This window comes from Synchiropus splendidus, chromosome 1 (assembly GCF_027744825.2).
Source record: "Synchiropus splendidus isolate RoL2022-P1 chromosome 1, RoL_Sspl_1.0, whole genome shotgun sequence".
Lineage (NCBI taxonomy): Eukaryota > Metazoa > Chordata > Actinopteri > Syngnathiformes > Callionymidae > Synchiropus > Synchiropus splendidus.
Genome location: NC_071334.1, coordinates 5894924 through 5912916, shown reverse-complemented (window position 1 = coordinate 5912916; position 17993 = coordinate 5894924). Strand labels below are relative to the sequence as shown.

Below are 17993 nucleotides of genomic sequence, written 5' to 3'. Positions count from 1 at the left end.
ACAGAGGCGAGCGATATGATGCCATGAAATCATGACAATGAGAAGGTGTTGAGGAGAAACCAAGGTGAGGAGATGATCACATGGATTGGCTGCCATTCTTTCTCTCCACTCTACTGTAGAGCTCCAGTGTGTCAATGCGCTGATCTGTCCCTCAGTCAAAGCAGCGCTGCTGTGGTGCGCGGCGCTCCTCTTCCCACACACTCACAGCCAAGAAGCCGCTCACATGCGCAACTTCCTGCTGTTTTTAAAGCTGATGCGCCTCTAACTGGACCACACACTTTCACCACAGAACCATGGAGGGAGGGAGGGAGGGAGGGATCCTTGTCGGAGTCGCCACCATGCCAAAGACTGTCTGCACCGCAGAGCTAACAGAGCTAACCTGACGTCTCACTTCCAAACTTTACTGATACTCATGTCATGACTGTCAAAGTTCGCTTGGTGGTTTAAACGTTAAAGCCAAAAACTAAATGCAAACAAACAAAATAAATGTGAAGAGAGAAAGAAGAATTGTTTATATGAAGAAGTTCAGGGTTTGTCTCAAAACTACAATAAAATCATGCAAAAGAGAAGTGATCCAATCCAAACAGTTATTTAGAGTAAGCGAATAAATAAATAAATCATGATATATTTTGCCACATTGCCGTCCCTTTCTGGACACATTTGAAACAAATACATTTTCTGCTATTTGTCTCTGCAAATATCCCGGCAAAATAACAAGCGAGTGTCAGTAGCTACAGTGTTTCACAAATGAATAGGGATTTTCTCTCGGACTTTAAGCACAAGTGCACTTTGGCCCAGGTTCCTTTGGTGGTGTGACCCGGGATTTTTTCAATGAACCAAGGTGTCGTGGCTTGAAAAAGGTTGGAAAACACTGCTCTGATGGACTTTCACTATTGGTTTATGAGTCACAAAAAGAGCCACGACATTGTCGTCATTGTCATAGTTTATTTCTGTACAAAAGTCAAAAAGAAAAGGAAGGAGCTACACAGACGTCACAAAAGATCACTAGATTCCTCTGCCAGAGTGAGAAACCAGATGGAGCAAACCACAGAACAGCGAGGACATTACAAGTGAAAAAGGTCCCACCCCACAGTGCTGTACAATAAATAAGTATAAAATATATCTCTTATCAATCTGTGGAGTTTCAAAAACACAAACATACAAAACATCGAGTCACAACCTCCGAAAAAAGACCAGCTATTTCGGCAAACTTCGGGATTTCTTTTTTTTTATCTTCTTTTCTTTTCACTCCCATATTTTAGAGCCAGATTGCAGCCTCGGTCGGTTTGTTCTGGAGCTGGTTCAGACGGACTAAAACACCCGGACAGATGAGGACACGCACGAGAGAACACCAAGTCAACAATCACAGGGTTGGATGCAGGACTCTTCTTTGAAACACTCGGTGAAAAGCGTCCACGGGACAAGCGACGTGCGGCGGACGAGGTCATGCCGCTAATGCCGGACGAACCGTGATGTCATGAGCAAGAAGTGGAGAAACATCCGGTGGAAAAGGACGGTTCGTAGTGTCGATGTGTTTAACTCAGTTGTGAGAAACTTTTGAGTTTTCCAGTTCAGTCTCAGATGGAAGTGGTTTACTCTTTCAATAGAAAAGAACAGGACGCGATGGTTGGTTCCACTTGAGTCTGTCTGTCATTCTGTTTCACCGGACAAAATGTTTGCGTGAAAAACAAACAATTTTCCCTTTCAGGATTTTAGCTTCCACTAAAGCAACGTGACATGTTTAGCTGTCTGGTGCTTCCGACTCCTCACTGCTGGTGATGGGCTGATATGGTTTCATGAAGCTGTCAAACATTGATCTGAGGTTTCCTCTTCAACTTGTCAAACAAATCCAAAGTTCATAGGCTGAATAGTGCTTTCTAGTGGCCTCCTAACATCGGGACAGCACAGGACTCATCATCAAGGCCTCCCATTTCTGCCTAAGATGAAGAAAAAAAAAACATACTCTCCCACACGTTTACTTTGTTGTATCAAACAGAATTAAAAATTGAACAAACTATTTCGACTTTGTTTTGATTTAAACGATTGAACTACACATGACTGGGTTTTAAGTGCAATTACACCGTGAACTCTGCTTCATTCCAACTGTGAGGTGTGAGAAGAAATAAGAAAGATTATTGAGGCGGTTTGAAAAATAGCACTTTCACTGGAGGAGCTTGTCACCAAGCGACCTGTTCCGCGCTGTGAGCGCATTGCGCAGGCCGTGACAATCCAACATGTCGTGGAAGGTCAAGCGTAAACAGAACGCCGTGTGTTCAATCTATGTATCGCCACATGTGTCCACTTCCATGCAGACTATTTGAAAGTGAAGTATTCAACATTAAAGGTGCAAAAAAAGGCAAAGCTTTGACTGAATACTGAAGACTCTTCGTTCCATTTTTTCCACTCATCCTCTTCATCGTCCCTTTTCAATGGCCAAACTGAATAAAGATGGAAGGTCCAGTTGGTGACATCTCGCCCTGCGGTGTGTTGTTTATCTCCCAGCTCACGTCTGAAGCACAAACGGTAACACATGTCGACTGCACGCATGAGCCACGGCAGATTAACAGCAGAAGGAAGGGGATCAATCCCACTGGACCCAGGTCAAACTACAGAGTGGAACAAGAGCACTGCTGCTTAGCTGTGGACACCAGGGGCAGAAAGACTCATGGTGCCATTTGGATTGAGAAGAAAAACCAACATCACTGTAGAAACTCTTGGAACAGGTGAGATAACGGACCCATGGCAATAGTTCAGGAAACCTCGCGACTCGTCCACATGAAGAGAAGATAGTGATGATGAGTCTGGACGAGTCACCGTTTTGAGGCTTCAGAGAAACGTCCATTGATGCAGGCCTCAGGTTTGAGTGAGCGTGAGTCAGTCCAGCCGCAGCGGGGGAGTCACATGACTACGCTGCGCACTCATAGCTTCAGCTTGTGGACCACAGGGATGGGGAGGACCTGGTGGATCTTGGCCTGCTCCTGATCCACCTCCAGATGGATCCAGTCGGGATGGAAGGGACCTTTGAAGCCCACAAACGCCAACTTGTCTGGAGGGAGATTGTAGAGACATTGTAGAGAACTAACGTAGTTTCTGGACCATAGAGTGCATCGGGAATATTAGCCATGAAATGTAAGAAGGAAAACAGATCTCGTTCCTACATAAGCCGCAGGTGCAGTGGTGCTGTCTGCACCGTAGAAAGGCTTAAAAATGCATGAGGATCGCTTCTGAACTAGTTTGGAAAACGGGCTCCAGCATGGAGACTGACTCATGAAACAAACTGGCCAATGTTCTGAACTGGAATCATCAACTCCTCACATCTTTTATTGACATGAAAGCGCTCAAAATGTGTCCCAAGTTCCGACACCACAGCTGGTCTCAGCTGCTGCTTCTCATCTCCGCTCCTCCAGGAGATCGGCTCTGTGGGCGGAGCTGCGGACACGCGGGTGAAAACAGCGCATTTCGAGCGCTTTAAGGTCAATAAAACACCTGTGATGTCATGGGTTTGATGTGACCAGGCTCAATATTTTGCCAGCATGAGGCTCTTTAGCCTGGAAACATCCAATATTAGCTATGTCAGGGTTTAGAGCGCGAGAAAAAAGTTTGTTTTTATAGACTTCATAGTTTGGAAATTACGGTAGTTCAAGTTAAGGGGGAATGTCCCTTGAAAATGTACTGTAATTACATTATAATAATGTAATAACATATATAATGCAGCCTGCGTTACCTTTGAGCTTGAGGTTCTTGTCTGCTCCCAGCCTTTCCAGAGCTTTTGTCCAGGGTCCTCTGGTCACCAGGCGACCTTTAGAGGTCACGAGGACCACAGAGCTAGACAGAGAAACGCAGAGTTTATTTCAGTGGCACGTTAAATAAATTCCTCCAGTGACACGATGGATGAGGCGGAGTGTTCGTACCCATCTTCAAGTTGACTGACATAGTTGTCTATCTGCGCAGGGATGCCCTGCAGGATGGAGTTCCTGAAGTTTTTGGTCTCCAGCACTGTCCCGTCCTGACCCTTGATCACGGTCAACTGGACTCCATCCTCTGGCTGGTACAGCTTCCTGCCATTCACCTGCAGGGCAGTGACGGGTGACAAGTCTGCAGCTTTTGAGTCTCAGAGACAGAAAAGTCACCTCAGTGAAGGCAAAGTCCTCCTTGATGTGGAAGAAGCGAGTGTTGTACGACTGCAGCTTCACCTCCAGCAGGTGCTCAGGCGTGGCCTGAGGAAGAGAAGGGCTGCTGGTGACTTCAAGCACAACAGTGTGACTCGCTGAAGCAGGGAAAGACAAGATGCTCCTGAGGCATCAAGTGAACCATCATAGATGGTTAAACACACAAAAGCCCAGAAAAAAAGTCTATATGGAGGCAGCGATGGCCAGGTGAGGCTTCATGAAACAGTGTCCTGATTTTCAGAGGCCACCAGATGGCGCTGTTTGCTGTAAAATGTTGGGACTTGAACAACTTATTTCAATGCTAATTCTAAAGCAAGAGCGCCATCTACTGGCCTCAGAAAATAAGGACACTGCTTCACCAAGAAAATAAACTATTATTCTGCATATCAAAATCTATGCTGCTCTGAATGAATAGTCCACTTTCCATACTGTTTTCTATTTTGATTTATATATATTTTCAGGTTTATGATGAAAAACAGCATAAAAATGTGATTTAAAAAATATAGAACATACTGTAATTTTTACAGTGTGTTCTGTATTTTTCCTCTCTATGGTTAGAGTTGAAATTGGTGAACAGATGTGTTGCATTAAAAGTTTATGGTGTTTACACAAAAAAAAAAATAAAAAAAAACCAAAACAAATATATAATATATATATATATAGCGATAACTTGTCGCCTCACCAGTTCATTGTTGGGGATCTTTTTGGGCATGGGAATATCCACCACAGGCATCTCGGCGTGTCGAGGGTAAGCCTGGGCCATGCAGTTGCTGGGAGGACTTCCCTTAGGAATCACAGCCGTGATCTTCACGCGCTCGCATCCTTTGGTGGAGCAGAAGGCAAACTGGTCCCGCTCGTTGTGAGCCACAACCTTCAGGAACAGCAGACTGCAACCGCCAAACGTCCAGATCAGTTGTGGTTCATGGAAACACGGCCTTGGTCTGAAGCGTCTACACACCCGGTGTCCTCCTCCCAGAAGTAGTAGCCCCTGGTCTGGTGGGAGTGGTTCACCTTGTCCCTCTGCGCCGTCCTCATGAAGACCCCGGTCTTGCGGGTCTGCTTGGTGAGGCGGTTGTGGATGTCGGAGAGGATGGTGAAGGTGGTGCCTCGAGGGTAGCAGATCCCCACAGTGATCCAGTCATTTCTGGACACCAACACGCATTGTCACACAGGATCTCAGTTCTATTCAAACACACTTCGTTGAGGGAAGGAAAACTTCAGCTGAATGGAATGTAATGTCCTAAAAGAGCAACAACATCACATCACACTGAACATATGTGGAGCATGAAGAGGGGACTCCAGAGGAAAATGGAATCTCCAGGTTGCTACACAGCAGGTCGCCTCTAGATGGAAGCATTGTGCAGTTCAATATAAATCTCAGTGGAAGTTGAGTTTGTCCTTCCACCTTGCATCATCAACTATTAGAGGGGGTCGGAAGAAGAATGGTCATAATGATGGCTTTGCTCAGCCAAGTCTGGAGAGCCCCTCCTCTTCTATCGATCGTGCTGACGGGACAGTTTTCACAGAAACACAAGTTCCTCAATCTTTCCTGGAATCACAAACTCATGTTGTCTTGAGCAAGTGACCCCTCATGTTATGTGACACACAACCATGTTTAGGAACGACAAACAATCTCAACAAAACTTCTCACCCATCAAGGCAGGAATAATGTATTGTTTTTAAGATCAAATACATTTGCTGAACAAGCACCACTATAAAATTACATGTCTCAAGCTTCTTTCACGATCTATCCATCTGTCTGTCCGTCCGTCCGTCCATCCGTCCGTCTATCTATCCATCTATTTATCCATCTGTCTGTCTGTCTGTCTGTCTGTCTGTCCGTCCGTCCGTCCGTCTATCTATCCGTCTATCCATCTGTCTGTCTGTCTGTCTGTCCGTCCATCCGTCCGTCTATCTATCCATCTATCCATCTGTCTGTCTGTCCGTCCGTCCGTCCATCCGTCCGTCTATCTATCCATCTATCTGTCCATCCGTCCGTCCGTCCGTCCGTCTATCTATCCATCTATTTATCCATCTATCTATCTATCTATCTATCTGTCTGTCTGTCTGTCCATCAGTCCGTCCGTCCGTCCGTCTATCTATCCATCTAGCTATCCATCTATCTGTCCATCTATCTATCTGTCTATCTATCTATCCATCTATCTATCTATCAAGCTATCTATCCATCTATCTATCTATCTGTCTATCTATCCATCTATCCATCTATCTATCTATCTGTCTATCTATCTATCCATCTATCCATCCATCTATCTATCTGTCTATCTGTCTATCTATCCATCTATCCATCTATCTATCTATCTATCTATCTATCTATCTGTCTGTCTGTCTGTCTGTCTGTCTGTCTGTCTATCTATCTATCTATCTACCTATCTGTCTGTCTGTCTATCTATCTGTCTATCTATCTGTCTGTCTGTCTATCTGTCTGTCTATCTATCTATCTATCTATCTATCTGTCTGTCTATCTGTCTATCTATCTATCTATCTATCTATCTATCTATCTATCTGTCAGTCTGTCTGTCTGTCTATCTATCTATCTATCTATCTATCTGTCTGTCTGTCTATCTATCTATCTATCTATCTATCTATCTATCTGTGTGTGTGTGTGTAAGTGTGTGTGTAGTACAGCTGTTACGCCTTTGGGTGGTGCTAACCTCGTGAGAAGGTCTATATTCGTTGGGGTTTCTTCTCTTCTCATGTTTGTTCAGTATGACTTGCCATAGAGGTGGGCATGACCAACTGCTCAAGGCGGCAAACCTTCAGTGTTCGCTGTCTGCTTGGACGGTAAACCACGTTTAGAAACCGGGTCCATGTTGAGTGTCTCATGCTCTATTTAGAGTTATTTTATTTTGTATTTGTTCACTGTCTGCCCTGCAGTTGAGGCTGATGAGAGAAAAAAAGAAACAAAAGAGGGCACTGTTTCATGAAGCTTCATGAAGCCTCCTCGGAACGTCACCAGTGTTTACCACAGTCTACTGCTTGCTTTAGCAGGACAGCATGAAGGGCTGCCTCCAGAGACAAAGGTTCCCACTACAGCTGGTTAAAAAGCTTTGTCAACCGTGTGGCGGTCCACTGACTTGTGGAAGTTGATGAGCCAGATGGTGACCTCTGCTGGCGCTGGCTGGTCCCAGTGGATGGTGTAAGCCTTGGCCAGGGTTATCACAGGTTGGAACTGCTGGTAGTGCTTTTTCTTCCCCAGAGCGCCCTCTAGTCTCAGCGGTCGGTCCGGGTACTCGTCCCTCACCATCTGCATGTTCAAGTTGGCCGGGTTCCGGGTCTGGACATAGATCTGAAACAGGAGAGGGTGAAATGGAAAAATGGAAAACCTCTCTTTTCATGTCTTTACCTATGAAGTACTGAAAATAGTTGTTCAGACCCGAGATTAGAGAGCGGCATCGAGAGGCCTCTGAAAGTCTTTTTCAGAGGCCTTTACAGAAAGGGGGACATAAACAATTCAGCACAGAATAAGCTAACAGAAACAAAATACTACATTTTAAAGCAATATCAGGCATCATGGAGATTCTAATGTTTAAAATGGTTCTGTTCTTTAAGAGGTAATTATATGATCATAAAAGTAGTGACGAGCAGGTGAGGTTTCATGACATAGTACTGAAGGGTCGTGAGGTTTCATGAAACAGTGTCCTGATTTTCAGAGGCCCCCAGATGTCGCTGTCTGCTGTAAAATGTTTGGACTTGAACAACTAATTCACTGAAACCTCACATCATTTCTAAACCAAGAGCGCCATCTAGTGGCCTCTGAAAACTAGAACACTGTTTCATCCAGCCTGCAGTACTGTTTCATGACACTTCATCGACCCATCACTTGAATATCATAGTGTGAATGTGGAGAAAAAGAGTGTAGAAATAAATAGCAGCAAGTGCGACTGTTTCAGTCCTTGTTGTCACTAGACAAACGTCGGTTCAGAGTGTCAGACTGGGCAGTGACACTCCTGTGTCTAGGCTCAGTCCATGGCTCTCACGCCAGCAGGGACTGATCTATTGGTCACAAACACACAAACCTAAGCTCACGTCAAATGACCCGGCAGCTGCGGACAAATTGGCTGAATCTATTCCATGTCAGTGACTGGCGGATTTTCCCAGCACCCCACAAGTATTTCTGTTCATGAAAATAGAATGAAAGAGGAATATATAATACAGGTACTTTGGGTCAAAATACACATCTCGGTACTAACTTGAACGGCAGCAGATGCCTAAAACCAAATATTGCTATGGTGACATGTTGACGACATACAACCATAATGACAGACTGGTGCCGGATTGGTCCGAGCTGACCCACCTGTGCGAAGTGGCCACTGCAGATGGCGGCCTTCCAGTCGGGCACATCGATGCAGTCTGGATGTCGCAGCAGCCAGTTGTCCTCTTTGACCAGGAACGCCCCGGGATACTCGCTGACCGAGCCATCCACGTCATGGAATATGGTGGTCTTGTCTCCGTCCATCTCCATTTTGCTGAACCACGGGCCGGGCTCACCGAAGAAGACCCGCGACGTGATCTGTTGCCGGGAGGGAGAGATTCATTAAGGCGCCGGTGACCCACGGTGTAGAGTGATCGACACTGTTAGCAGCGACGTCTCATTTTTCTCTGAACAAACACTGACATTTGTGATCAGCTGAAACTGGAGGGTCGTATATATCAAGACTGCGACTTCCACTTTCTGTTTCCTTCTTTGTTTGGGACAATTCTGAGTTAGGGGAAAGTACCTCACTTTCACTGCCTTAGAGCTAAAACGGCAGAAGCTTAATCTTAAATGAAAAGTGTCTTTTAATATAGATACATCCAGAAAGAAACGTAACTAAAAAACGTACTACCATACGTGTAGTAACATTTTTAAGGTGAAAAAAAAAGTCCACTTCAAAAAAGAGGGTTTGGATTCAGTCTTCTAGTATTGTTGTGGTGGTGGTGGTGAGTGTAGCTTCTCCTGAGAAGACCAACTGCGGCACAGAGGTGAACTCACCGGAACTCTGTCGAAAGTGATTTCTGTCACGTTGTTGTTGGGGCAGCTCTGCCAGGAGTTGTTGAGCCTGAAGCCAAAAGCGCTGCTGTGTCGTCCCTCCAGAGCCGCAAACTTCCGAAACGTACAGTTCTGGACGTTGATGGGTCCGTCGTAGATCTGCATACCTCGGATTGGGAAGTCACTGTCGGGGGAGAAGGACTTCAGCTCAGACCCACAGTGTCTTCTCTCAAGTGACTAAGCGAGAGAAGCGGCGGCTCAAAGCAATTTTCATAATTGCTGCCTGGCGATCATACGACAAGCTGCTCAGCAGCAAGAAGAGCAGGAGATGCAGCTCCAAACCCACAGACAGTACAACAACACACTGTACATTTGGATAAGCTCACTAGTGGTGGGTGGATGAGGCTTCATGAAACAGTAATGCGGGGATGATGAAACAGTGGCGATAGGTGGCGCTCTTGGTTTAGAGAGGATGTGAGGTTTCATTGAAATGAGTTGTTCAAGTCCAAACATTTCACAGCAGACAGCGCCATCTGGTGGCCTCTGATGATCAGGACACTGTTTCATGAAACCTCATCGACCCATCAGTAATAAAGAAAATTCTGAACAACAAGTGGCAGAATCATATGAGCCATGTTTTCTTTGCACACTTCGACACATAATTTGGACACAGCCTCTCAGCACTGACCAAACTTGATTCATTTTATCTATTTATTAATAATAGCTGCCTTACAGATGCAGTTTCTACTGAAGGATTGCATTCCTTGGCTGTGACCCTTGTCTCCTCCTAACACTAGCACTTAACACTAGCACTTGGTTCTGAGCTCCCTCCACTATGAAGTGATGTCCCTCAGAATTGGGACAACATTTCATGACGTCACACGTAAAGACAGCGTGTCATTGGCTGCTGTGCTGTGTTTTGTTTCCTGCATATCCAGTGTTGGAGACGACGTTTTGGAAATGACAGCTCCAACGTTTCTGCAACCTCTTGCATCGGCGCTGATCATCTCACTTGGTTTGGTGAACCAACGGAGAAGAAATGGGCGGAGCCTATGTTGCGGTGATAGATGTGTTAGAGGATGCTAACGTTAGCCTGGATGCTAGCCCACTGTTGTTTGTTCAGAAGACATCAAAACCTACTGTTGTACATCCATGTTGTATTGTTCCTGTTGTGGGACACGGTCGACCATTTGGCTCGCTGACGTGTCACGCCAGAGAAAGTCAACAAAGGGAACATGTCCCTGTTGTCCTGTCCAACATTGTTTTAAAGTCCTTTGGTCTCCTGGAAATCTCTCCACACTTCATATTCCCACTTGGTTTGAAGTCAGCTCCGGAGCTCCCTGGGTTTGAAGGGATCATTTCAAGTGGTGAACGGCGAGTGTCCTCGGTCTGAGGAGGGCACACTACACTGACACGTGACGCCCAAAACCCAGTGTTAGGGTGATAAATGGGACACAGCCCTCATCAACCCTACAACACGGTGTCATGAAACCACATCTGCTATCGCGACTGTCCACCACAGAGGTCGCCTCAATGTATCCGCATCACTCAGTTATATAAACTTGTTCTTTACAATAGAGAAAGGGCAGAATTCACCATGCAGAGTCACCATGATACCTGAAGCCCAGGTGGTGGTCACTTACATGCCACGTGGGAGGGTCCTGCCCTGGTGGTCGGCACCATCCGGCCCCCAGATGTTGTTATCAGGGAGCGGCATCCCACGGTTTTCGCTCTCCCCGACAAACAAAGAGTTCTTCACCTGCTGATGGGAGCCGTCGTCGTCCGGAAACGTCCCTCCGCTACAGTGACACACACAACCAAGGCGTCAGAGCTCCATCAAGTGGAAATGAAAAACCAAATCAAGCCAAGGGGCGGAGACTGGCCATCACATGTGCTACGTTTAGGCTTGTCGGCCGCTGGTTGAAAGAGGTGAGTGAGAGCATCAACCTGTCAGACAAGAACATAAGTGGGACTTCAGGACTCAAGGGGCACGGAGCTGCTTTGACTGGCAGACAAGTCAGCGCATCGGCATACTGTAGCTCTACAGTATAGAGCAGGGGTTCTGAACCTTTTTGATCTTGGGGCCCATCTTTCCCAGAACAAATGGCCCCGGGGCCCTTTCAAGTAAAAGAACTGATTCATGACTCTTGATTTCATTTGTGATCAACAAACATATTGAATCTACTCACATTTAAACAAACCAAAACCTTGTGAAATGACCATGTCTGAATATAATAAAATAAAAACAGTTTATTTAAACTCCAAAGAAGATATAAGTCAAGTGTAGACGAAATTATCGCCATAAAATGTTTCAAATAATTTTCAAAACTGCTTCAACAGGTGTTTTCATGAACAGTGTTTACTGAAGCATCACTTTTTTTTTTTAAATCATTTTTTCTTTTCAAGAACTTCTCCATAGCTGGTAACTATCACAGATTTGCAGCTGTCAAATCAATTCAGTGACTCACTGCTGCCACCGTACGTGGCAAGTGTATTAAAATTGAGCGTCTCGCGGCCCAAAGGTGTAGAACAAAAAAACTTTTAGCGGCCCTCTAGGGGGCGCTCACAGCACAACCGTGGTTAAGAATCACTGGTATAGTAGATAGAAAGAGCGCCCTCTTGTGGCTGTCAGTGTGAAACTAACAAACAATAATTTCATTTTTAGTGGCTCCGCAGCCAAACTAGAGAAAAAAGTGTGACTTATCCCCTGAAAAATACGGTATATTTGGCGCAGTTTGCAAAAACCCGAAGTGCCTATTTTTAAATTTGCAAAAAGCCTGTTTTCAGTGTTAATCTTTGAGGTATGAAAAGAGTTGTTTTTTACCAGGAAGTGGCTGCGAGTGATGAATCACACCGGCAGTAACAGTAACAGAATGGTGAAAGCTCCACAGAAGCGACGTGTGAACGTCACCACACCACAGAGACACAGTGACCTCAGCAGCTGAAGCTGTTCCTCGGCAACACGAGGCGTCTCACGGCAAACAGACCTCATGAGGTGAACTCTTATTGTTATTATTCGCACGGCAATAACGCCACAGTGCAGACACTCATTCAGAAGTGGGATTAAATCACACGGCGATCTTACCTTGCCAGAGTGAGACCAATGCCATTATCAGCAAATCTAGACAAGAGAGGAGACATGATGATCACAGACACACACACTAATGCAGGATATTGCAGCGACTTGCTTTACGCACACACACACACACACACACAGACACAGTCACGCCTGGCACGTGTGCCCACTCACTGGCAGTCGTCCAGCCAAATGTCTCCTCCTCTCAGCCAGGCGCCGTGGTCCTGGTTCTTATAAGCCACAAAGTGGTGGATGAGTGCAGGGACTCGGGGTTTGAAGGGGTCCGCGTCCTGGTGCGGTCCATACCTGAGCAGGGAGAAGCTCCTGTGAGGACCGGGTCTGGGGTGCAGAGGTGGTGCGGCCTGAGAGGAGCCACGCTGCTTGGCACTTGTGTAGAGTCCAAGGTTAAAGTAGGTTTGGATTTTTCATGAGTTTTCCTTTTTATTTAGTTTAGAATTTTTGTGTAGTTTTTATTAGTTTTAGTGTTATTTTTGTTGTTTTTTTTTTCTTCAATATGTGGTGTTGAAACAAGATCCACGATTGAAATAGGTCACAAAAATGTAAAAAAATGCAATAAGTTTGGAAAGCTGATGCTTTGCCAACAGCCGTCGTAAAAAAACGTTCCATTTTTTTTTGTTAATTTCCACTTTTTATTGAAACATTTTGACTTATATGAATTAAACTTTCTATGAATATATGATATAAATAATATAAATCTGAATAAATACAGTTGTATAACTAAGTATGGACTGTAACTTGTTATTATATTTCATTGTTTCCTTTATTTTTAATTGTGTTTATTTCTTTATCTGAAACATTTTCGGAAAAAAAAAACCAACAGTTAAATTTTTGTCTTTTAAATTATCAGAAAAAAAATCTATATTGACTTCAATATATTGACTTCTTGTTGGCAGTTTCACTTTTACCATGTTAAATTATTACCTGATTTCAACAATTTTATTATTATTATTTTCAAATTGTCCATTTCATCTGTCCCTTCAGATCCTATCTCCAGAGCTCTACTAAGATTTTCACCACTTCATATCTACAATCATGTTGGTTTGTTCCATACAAACCATACGCTCCTGTGAAAGTAAGGAGAATGTACTGGGTGGTGACAGTACCTGGCTCCAACCAGTGACAGAAAGGGTCTCTTGTCCTTGTCGTTGGCCTGGGTCGTCTTCACGCCATTATCAAGGATGATTCCAGCCTTAAACCGAGAGAAGAGATGAATAAACATCTGTCTGTCTGTCTATCATCTATCTATCTATCTATCCATCCATCCACCCATCTATCCATCCATCCACCCACCCATCCATCCATCTATCATCCATCTATCCATCCATCCATCCATCCATCCATCCATCCACCCATCCATCCATCCACCCATCCATCCATCCACCCATCTATCCATCCATCCATCCATCCACCCATCTATCCATCCATCCATCTATCCATCTATCCACCCATCCATCCATCCATCCATCCATCCATCCATCCATCCATCCATCCACCCATCCATCCATCCACCCATCCATCCATCCACCCATCCATCCATCCACCCATCTATCCATCCATCCATCCATCCACCCATCTATCCATCCACCCACCCATCCATCCATCATCCATCCATCCATCCATCCATCCATCCATCCACCCATCTATCCATCCATCCATCCACCCCTCCATCCATCCACCCATCCATCCATCCACCCACCCATCTATCCATCCACCCATCTATCCATCCATCCATCCACCCATCCATCTATCCATTCATCCATCCATCCACCCATCTATCAATCATCCATCCACCCATCGATCCATCTATACATCCATCCATCCACCCACCCATCTATCCATTCATCCATCCATCCACCCATCTATCAATCATCCATCCACCCATCTATCCATCCATCCATCCACCCACCCATCTATCCATCCATCCACCCACCCATCTATCCATCCATCCACCCATCCATCCATCCATCCATCCATCCATCCATCCATCCATCCACCCATCCATCCATCCACCCATCCATCCATCCACCCATCTATCCATCCATCCATCCATCCATCCATCCATCCATCCATCCATCCACCCATCTATCCATCCATCCATCTATCCATCTATCCACCCATCCATCCATCCATCCATCCATTCATCCATCCATCCATCCATCCACCCATCCATCCATCCACCCATCCATCCATCCACCCATCTATCCATCCATCCATCCATCCACCCATCCATCCATCCATCCACCCCTCCATCCATCCACCCATCCATCCATCCATCCATCTATCTAAGTTTATGATCATTTCTTTTCTGTTTCCACACATGACGTGAGCGTAATATATAGCTCCAGTTTCCAATCACTCTGGATGGCCAGGAGGTTCACTATCAAGATGAAGATACAATCGATGGCCAAACACACTTTTTGTCAAGCGGCGTCTGTGAACGCTTGGCACCGTGTGGCAGACTGGCCACTGTTTAATAAGAAGCCTCGACCTTCGCCCACCTGGCTGCGCTCCCAGAGAAGCAGCCGGCTGGTTGCTGTAATATCTGCTAGGAATTGAAATCAGCCACTGACCGTGGAAGGAGTTGGAAGGAGTTTCTTTCCACAGACTACATCAAAGTCAGGATCGCAGCAGCAAAGGATCTGCATCCCTGCACCCCTGGACCTTCTGAGTGATGAGCAGTTAAAAGCCTTCTTAGACTAGTGTTATATACCTGACCTAGTTTGGAGTGTGTTTCTTTTTTCCATTTATATCAGGGTTTTGGTTTATTAATTTAAAATGGACTCATAATAAATCATAACAAGGAGCCAGAACAGCTTCTGACAGTAATATCTGGCCCAACTGTTTACCAGGGAACGGATGTGACGTCGCGTCTTGCCACAATCAAAAAAAAAGATAGATTCTGGGCAGAAATATGGATATTTGATATTGTCACAAAAAAATGGAGAGAATCATTTTTGTTTCCTGAAAACACATCACACGCATCCAGTTGAACCAGACCTGGGCAAAGTGCGGCCCGGGGGCCAGATGAGGCCTGTGTTTTTGCGGCCCTCAGGACATCAGACTAAAACTACGTAACTGATAAGTTGTCATTTTCCGTCATTTTTTTAATCCTGTTTCCGTTTTAGCCAGTACTAGTTCAACAGTAAATCCAACACATTCATGACTAAATTTTCAATCATTTTAATCCTCAAAATTTGTTGAAAGAAAATTCAAAATATTGTTTGAAATAAATTGCCCATTCATCTTCGATGTTTGGTCCATAGTTTTATGGTTTCTATTCAAATAAAATGCATGCAAAATGCATATTTTTTTAGTCATTCATGACATATTTACCCTTCTTAATATCCTTGCTTCCACTGAACCTTTTATGGTTCATTTCGTCCTTTTTTTTTCGTCACCCTTTAGGAAATTTAACTGCCCACCTCTGACTGAAACCATGACATCCTGAACCCTTCATTCATTTGCATAGGTTCCCATTTCCTTGAAAACTGAGCCGTTATTTGTCCAGGAAAAACGAACCGTCATGTGCATCATGACTGAGACACCTGTCACAGAAACACCCATCACTTGATAAACTAAATCAAAAAGCCAACACTCTGTCCAAACCTTCATGAACCAAACACCGAGCATCCAGCTGTAGTTCAACTGTAATTTTCGAACAAGCTTCCTCTCTTTGAAACACTCGCAGCTGCCTCAGCGTGTGTGTGTGCGCGAGTCAGTGGGTGAGTTCACCCAGTGAAACCTTTCAAAGTAAGTCCCTGTTTGTGCTTCAAAACAAAGTTCTCTGAGGTCTGATGCAACCGCCAGCAAATAATCCCACTCGCAGAAGTCTCCAACTTTTGTCACAGAGCTGGGGAAAACAAGCTAAATGAAGCTTGGAGTGGTGCCGAAGAGAGGTGCAAAGAGGCGCCTGGGTTCAGAGACACTTGCTGACACGTAAACGCTGCTCCGCCAGGTGAGGGTACAGAAATGCTCCTTATATGAGGAATCCATTTGCTCAATAACTCAATATGGAGATGGGTTGCACCCTTCAGGTATCTAGCGGTCACCATTCACGTCAGCCTACATTCAGAGTTTAATTCATCTGCAACTCCGGATCAAGCCTGGCACCCTCAGAAGGAGCAGCCAGCAGTGAAAGAGAGACGTCCCAAACTCAATAACCACTGTCCACTGTGCTCCGTTTGTGCCAAGGAATCAGAAGGGAAGAAGCCACTCAGTCATTCTATGTCTACTGCGGCACAATGGCCATGTATCGACGGTGAGTTTCTTGGCGAATCTCCAGCTGTTGATTATTTGATGATTCTCTTGATTATTTTCATGATTCAGAGTTGGACATTACAGATACAGACTCTTCTCTGACTTCTGGGCAATAAGACACTACTTTTTCTCACTAATGGAAAGATTTTTCCAGGTCAAAGAGCTTCATGCTGCCAAAATATTGAGCCTCCTCACATCAAACCTATGACATCACAGGTGGTTTATTGACCACAAAGCGCTCAAATTGCAGCGTGTCCGCAGCTCCGCCCACAGAGCCGATCTCCTGGAGGAGCGGAGACGAGAAGCAGCAGCTGAGACCAGCTGTGGTGTCGGAACTTGGGACACATTTTGAGCGCTTTAATGTCAATAAAAGATGTGAGGAGTTGATGATTCCAGTTCAGAACATTGGCCAGTTTGTTTCATGAGTCAGTCTCCATGCTGGAGCCCGTTTTCCAAACTAGTTTAGAAGTGATCCTCATGCATTTTTAAGCCTTTCTACGGTGAAGACAGCACCACTGCACCTGCGGCTTATAGATGAACAAGATCTGTTTTCCTTCTTAAGTTTAGTGGGTGTGGCTTATATTCCAGTGCACACTATAGTCCGGAATTCACGGTAAATGTGGATGACGCCACCACGGCACCTTTGGTGAGTTATTAACCCCAATAAGATGCGCAAATCAAAAAACAACTGTCTGACCCTTATTGAAGGAAACCATTCACCAGTGGATATTTCTGAATGATCCAACTGGTCATAATGCTGGAGATCCGCCATAATATTTTGCGACCCCATCTGCAAGCACCAGCTGCCTGCCTGCACTTCATCTCAGCAACCTGGCCGTCCAAACATCCCAGGGAGGCAGCCTGACATGAGCTATGCTCCCATTAGTAGGATCCAAATTAAAAGTGAAGCAGGGAGAGGCAGGGCAGTGGGGAGATGGCTGTGGAGGCTCCAGCAAAAAAAAAAAGAGGGAGATAACAACAACACTTCTCTTGGGCCAAGGAGTCATAAATCTCTCTCGGAGCGGCGTTTGATGCCTCTGGCGTCTCCAAACTCTCTTCTGTTCTCGCCATCTCATTGATCTTCTCTGGCTCTGCCCATAGTTTGGCTTCAATCCAAACACTGCTGATACACTAGTTTTAGCTGTAAGGAGAACATGATGAGAACGATGCTAAGTGGCAGGATTTATTGGTGTTTTCTGCACGTCATTTGGAACAATAGGTCGTGTGTTTGTTTCTGTTTATCGTCTTCACCCATGCTCTGCTACAACAAAGACGAACCCCTTACAGCCCTCGTAGTATCAGGACCAATCCAGTAGGGATGTGCGATATCATATCGTACACGATATCCCTCCAAACACAGTCCCACAATGACAATTCTACATCTCACAATAAATTTGATAAACACATGGCTCACTCGCTGCATTGGACCTGCACACGTGAACATGAGGAGACCGTGACGGCGCGCCGCGCTCTCCAGCTC

General features: G+C 45.2%; 1 protein-coding gene and 1 long non-coding RNA gene across 3 annotated transcripts in view; one reads left to right on the top strand and one right to left on the bottom strand.

Annotated features, from left to right (window-relative positions):
* Positions 1-936: 936 nt before the first annotated feature.
* LOC128764752 (cell migration-inducing and hyaluronan-binding protein-like) overlaps positions 937-17993 on the bottom strand; it is a 97342-nt gene continuing 80285 nt past the window's right edge. For both annotated transcript variants that reach the window (XM_053874853.1, XM_053874843.1), the window contains exons 18-30: positions 13360-13445; positions 12410-12541; positions 12245-12280; positions 10803-10958; positions 9163-9343; positions 8485-8700; positions 7265-7476; positions 5128-5313; positions 4852-5056; positions 4131-4217; positions 3912-4069; positions 3725-3825; positions 937-3046 (exon numbers count right to left, since the gene is read on the bottom strand). In XM_053874853.1, the coding sequence (XP_053730828.1) occupies positions 2919-3046; positions 3725-3825; positions 3912-4069; positions 4131-4217; positions 4852-5056; positions 5128-5313; positions 7265-7476; positions 8485-8700; positions 9163-9343; positions 10803-10958; positions 12245-12280; positions 12410-12541; positions 13360-13445 (1884 nt within the window). In that variant the 3' untranslated portion in view covers positions 937-2918. The remainder of the gene's footprint in view (positions 3047-3724; positions 3826-3911; positions 4070-4130; positions 4218-4851; positions 5057-5127; positions 5314-7264; positions 7477-8484; positions 8701-9162; positions 9344-10802; positions 10959-12244; positions 12281-12409; positions 12542-13359; positions 13446-17993) is intronic.
* LOC128764760 (uncharacterized) lies at positions 12454-13488 on the top strand. Its single transcript, XR_008415797.1, has 2 exons — positions 12454-12645; positions 13238-13488. It is a non-coding gene; the product is annotated as an uncharacterized LOC128764760 (long non-coding RNA).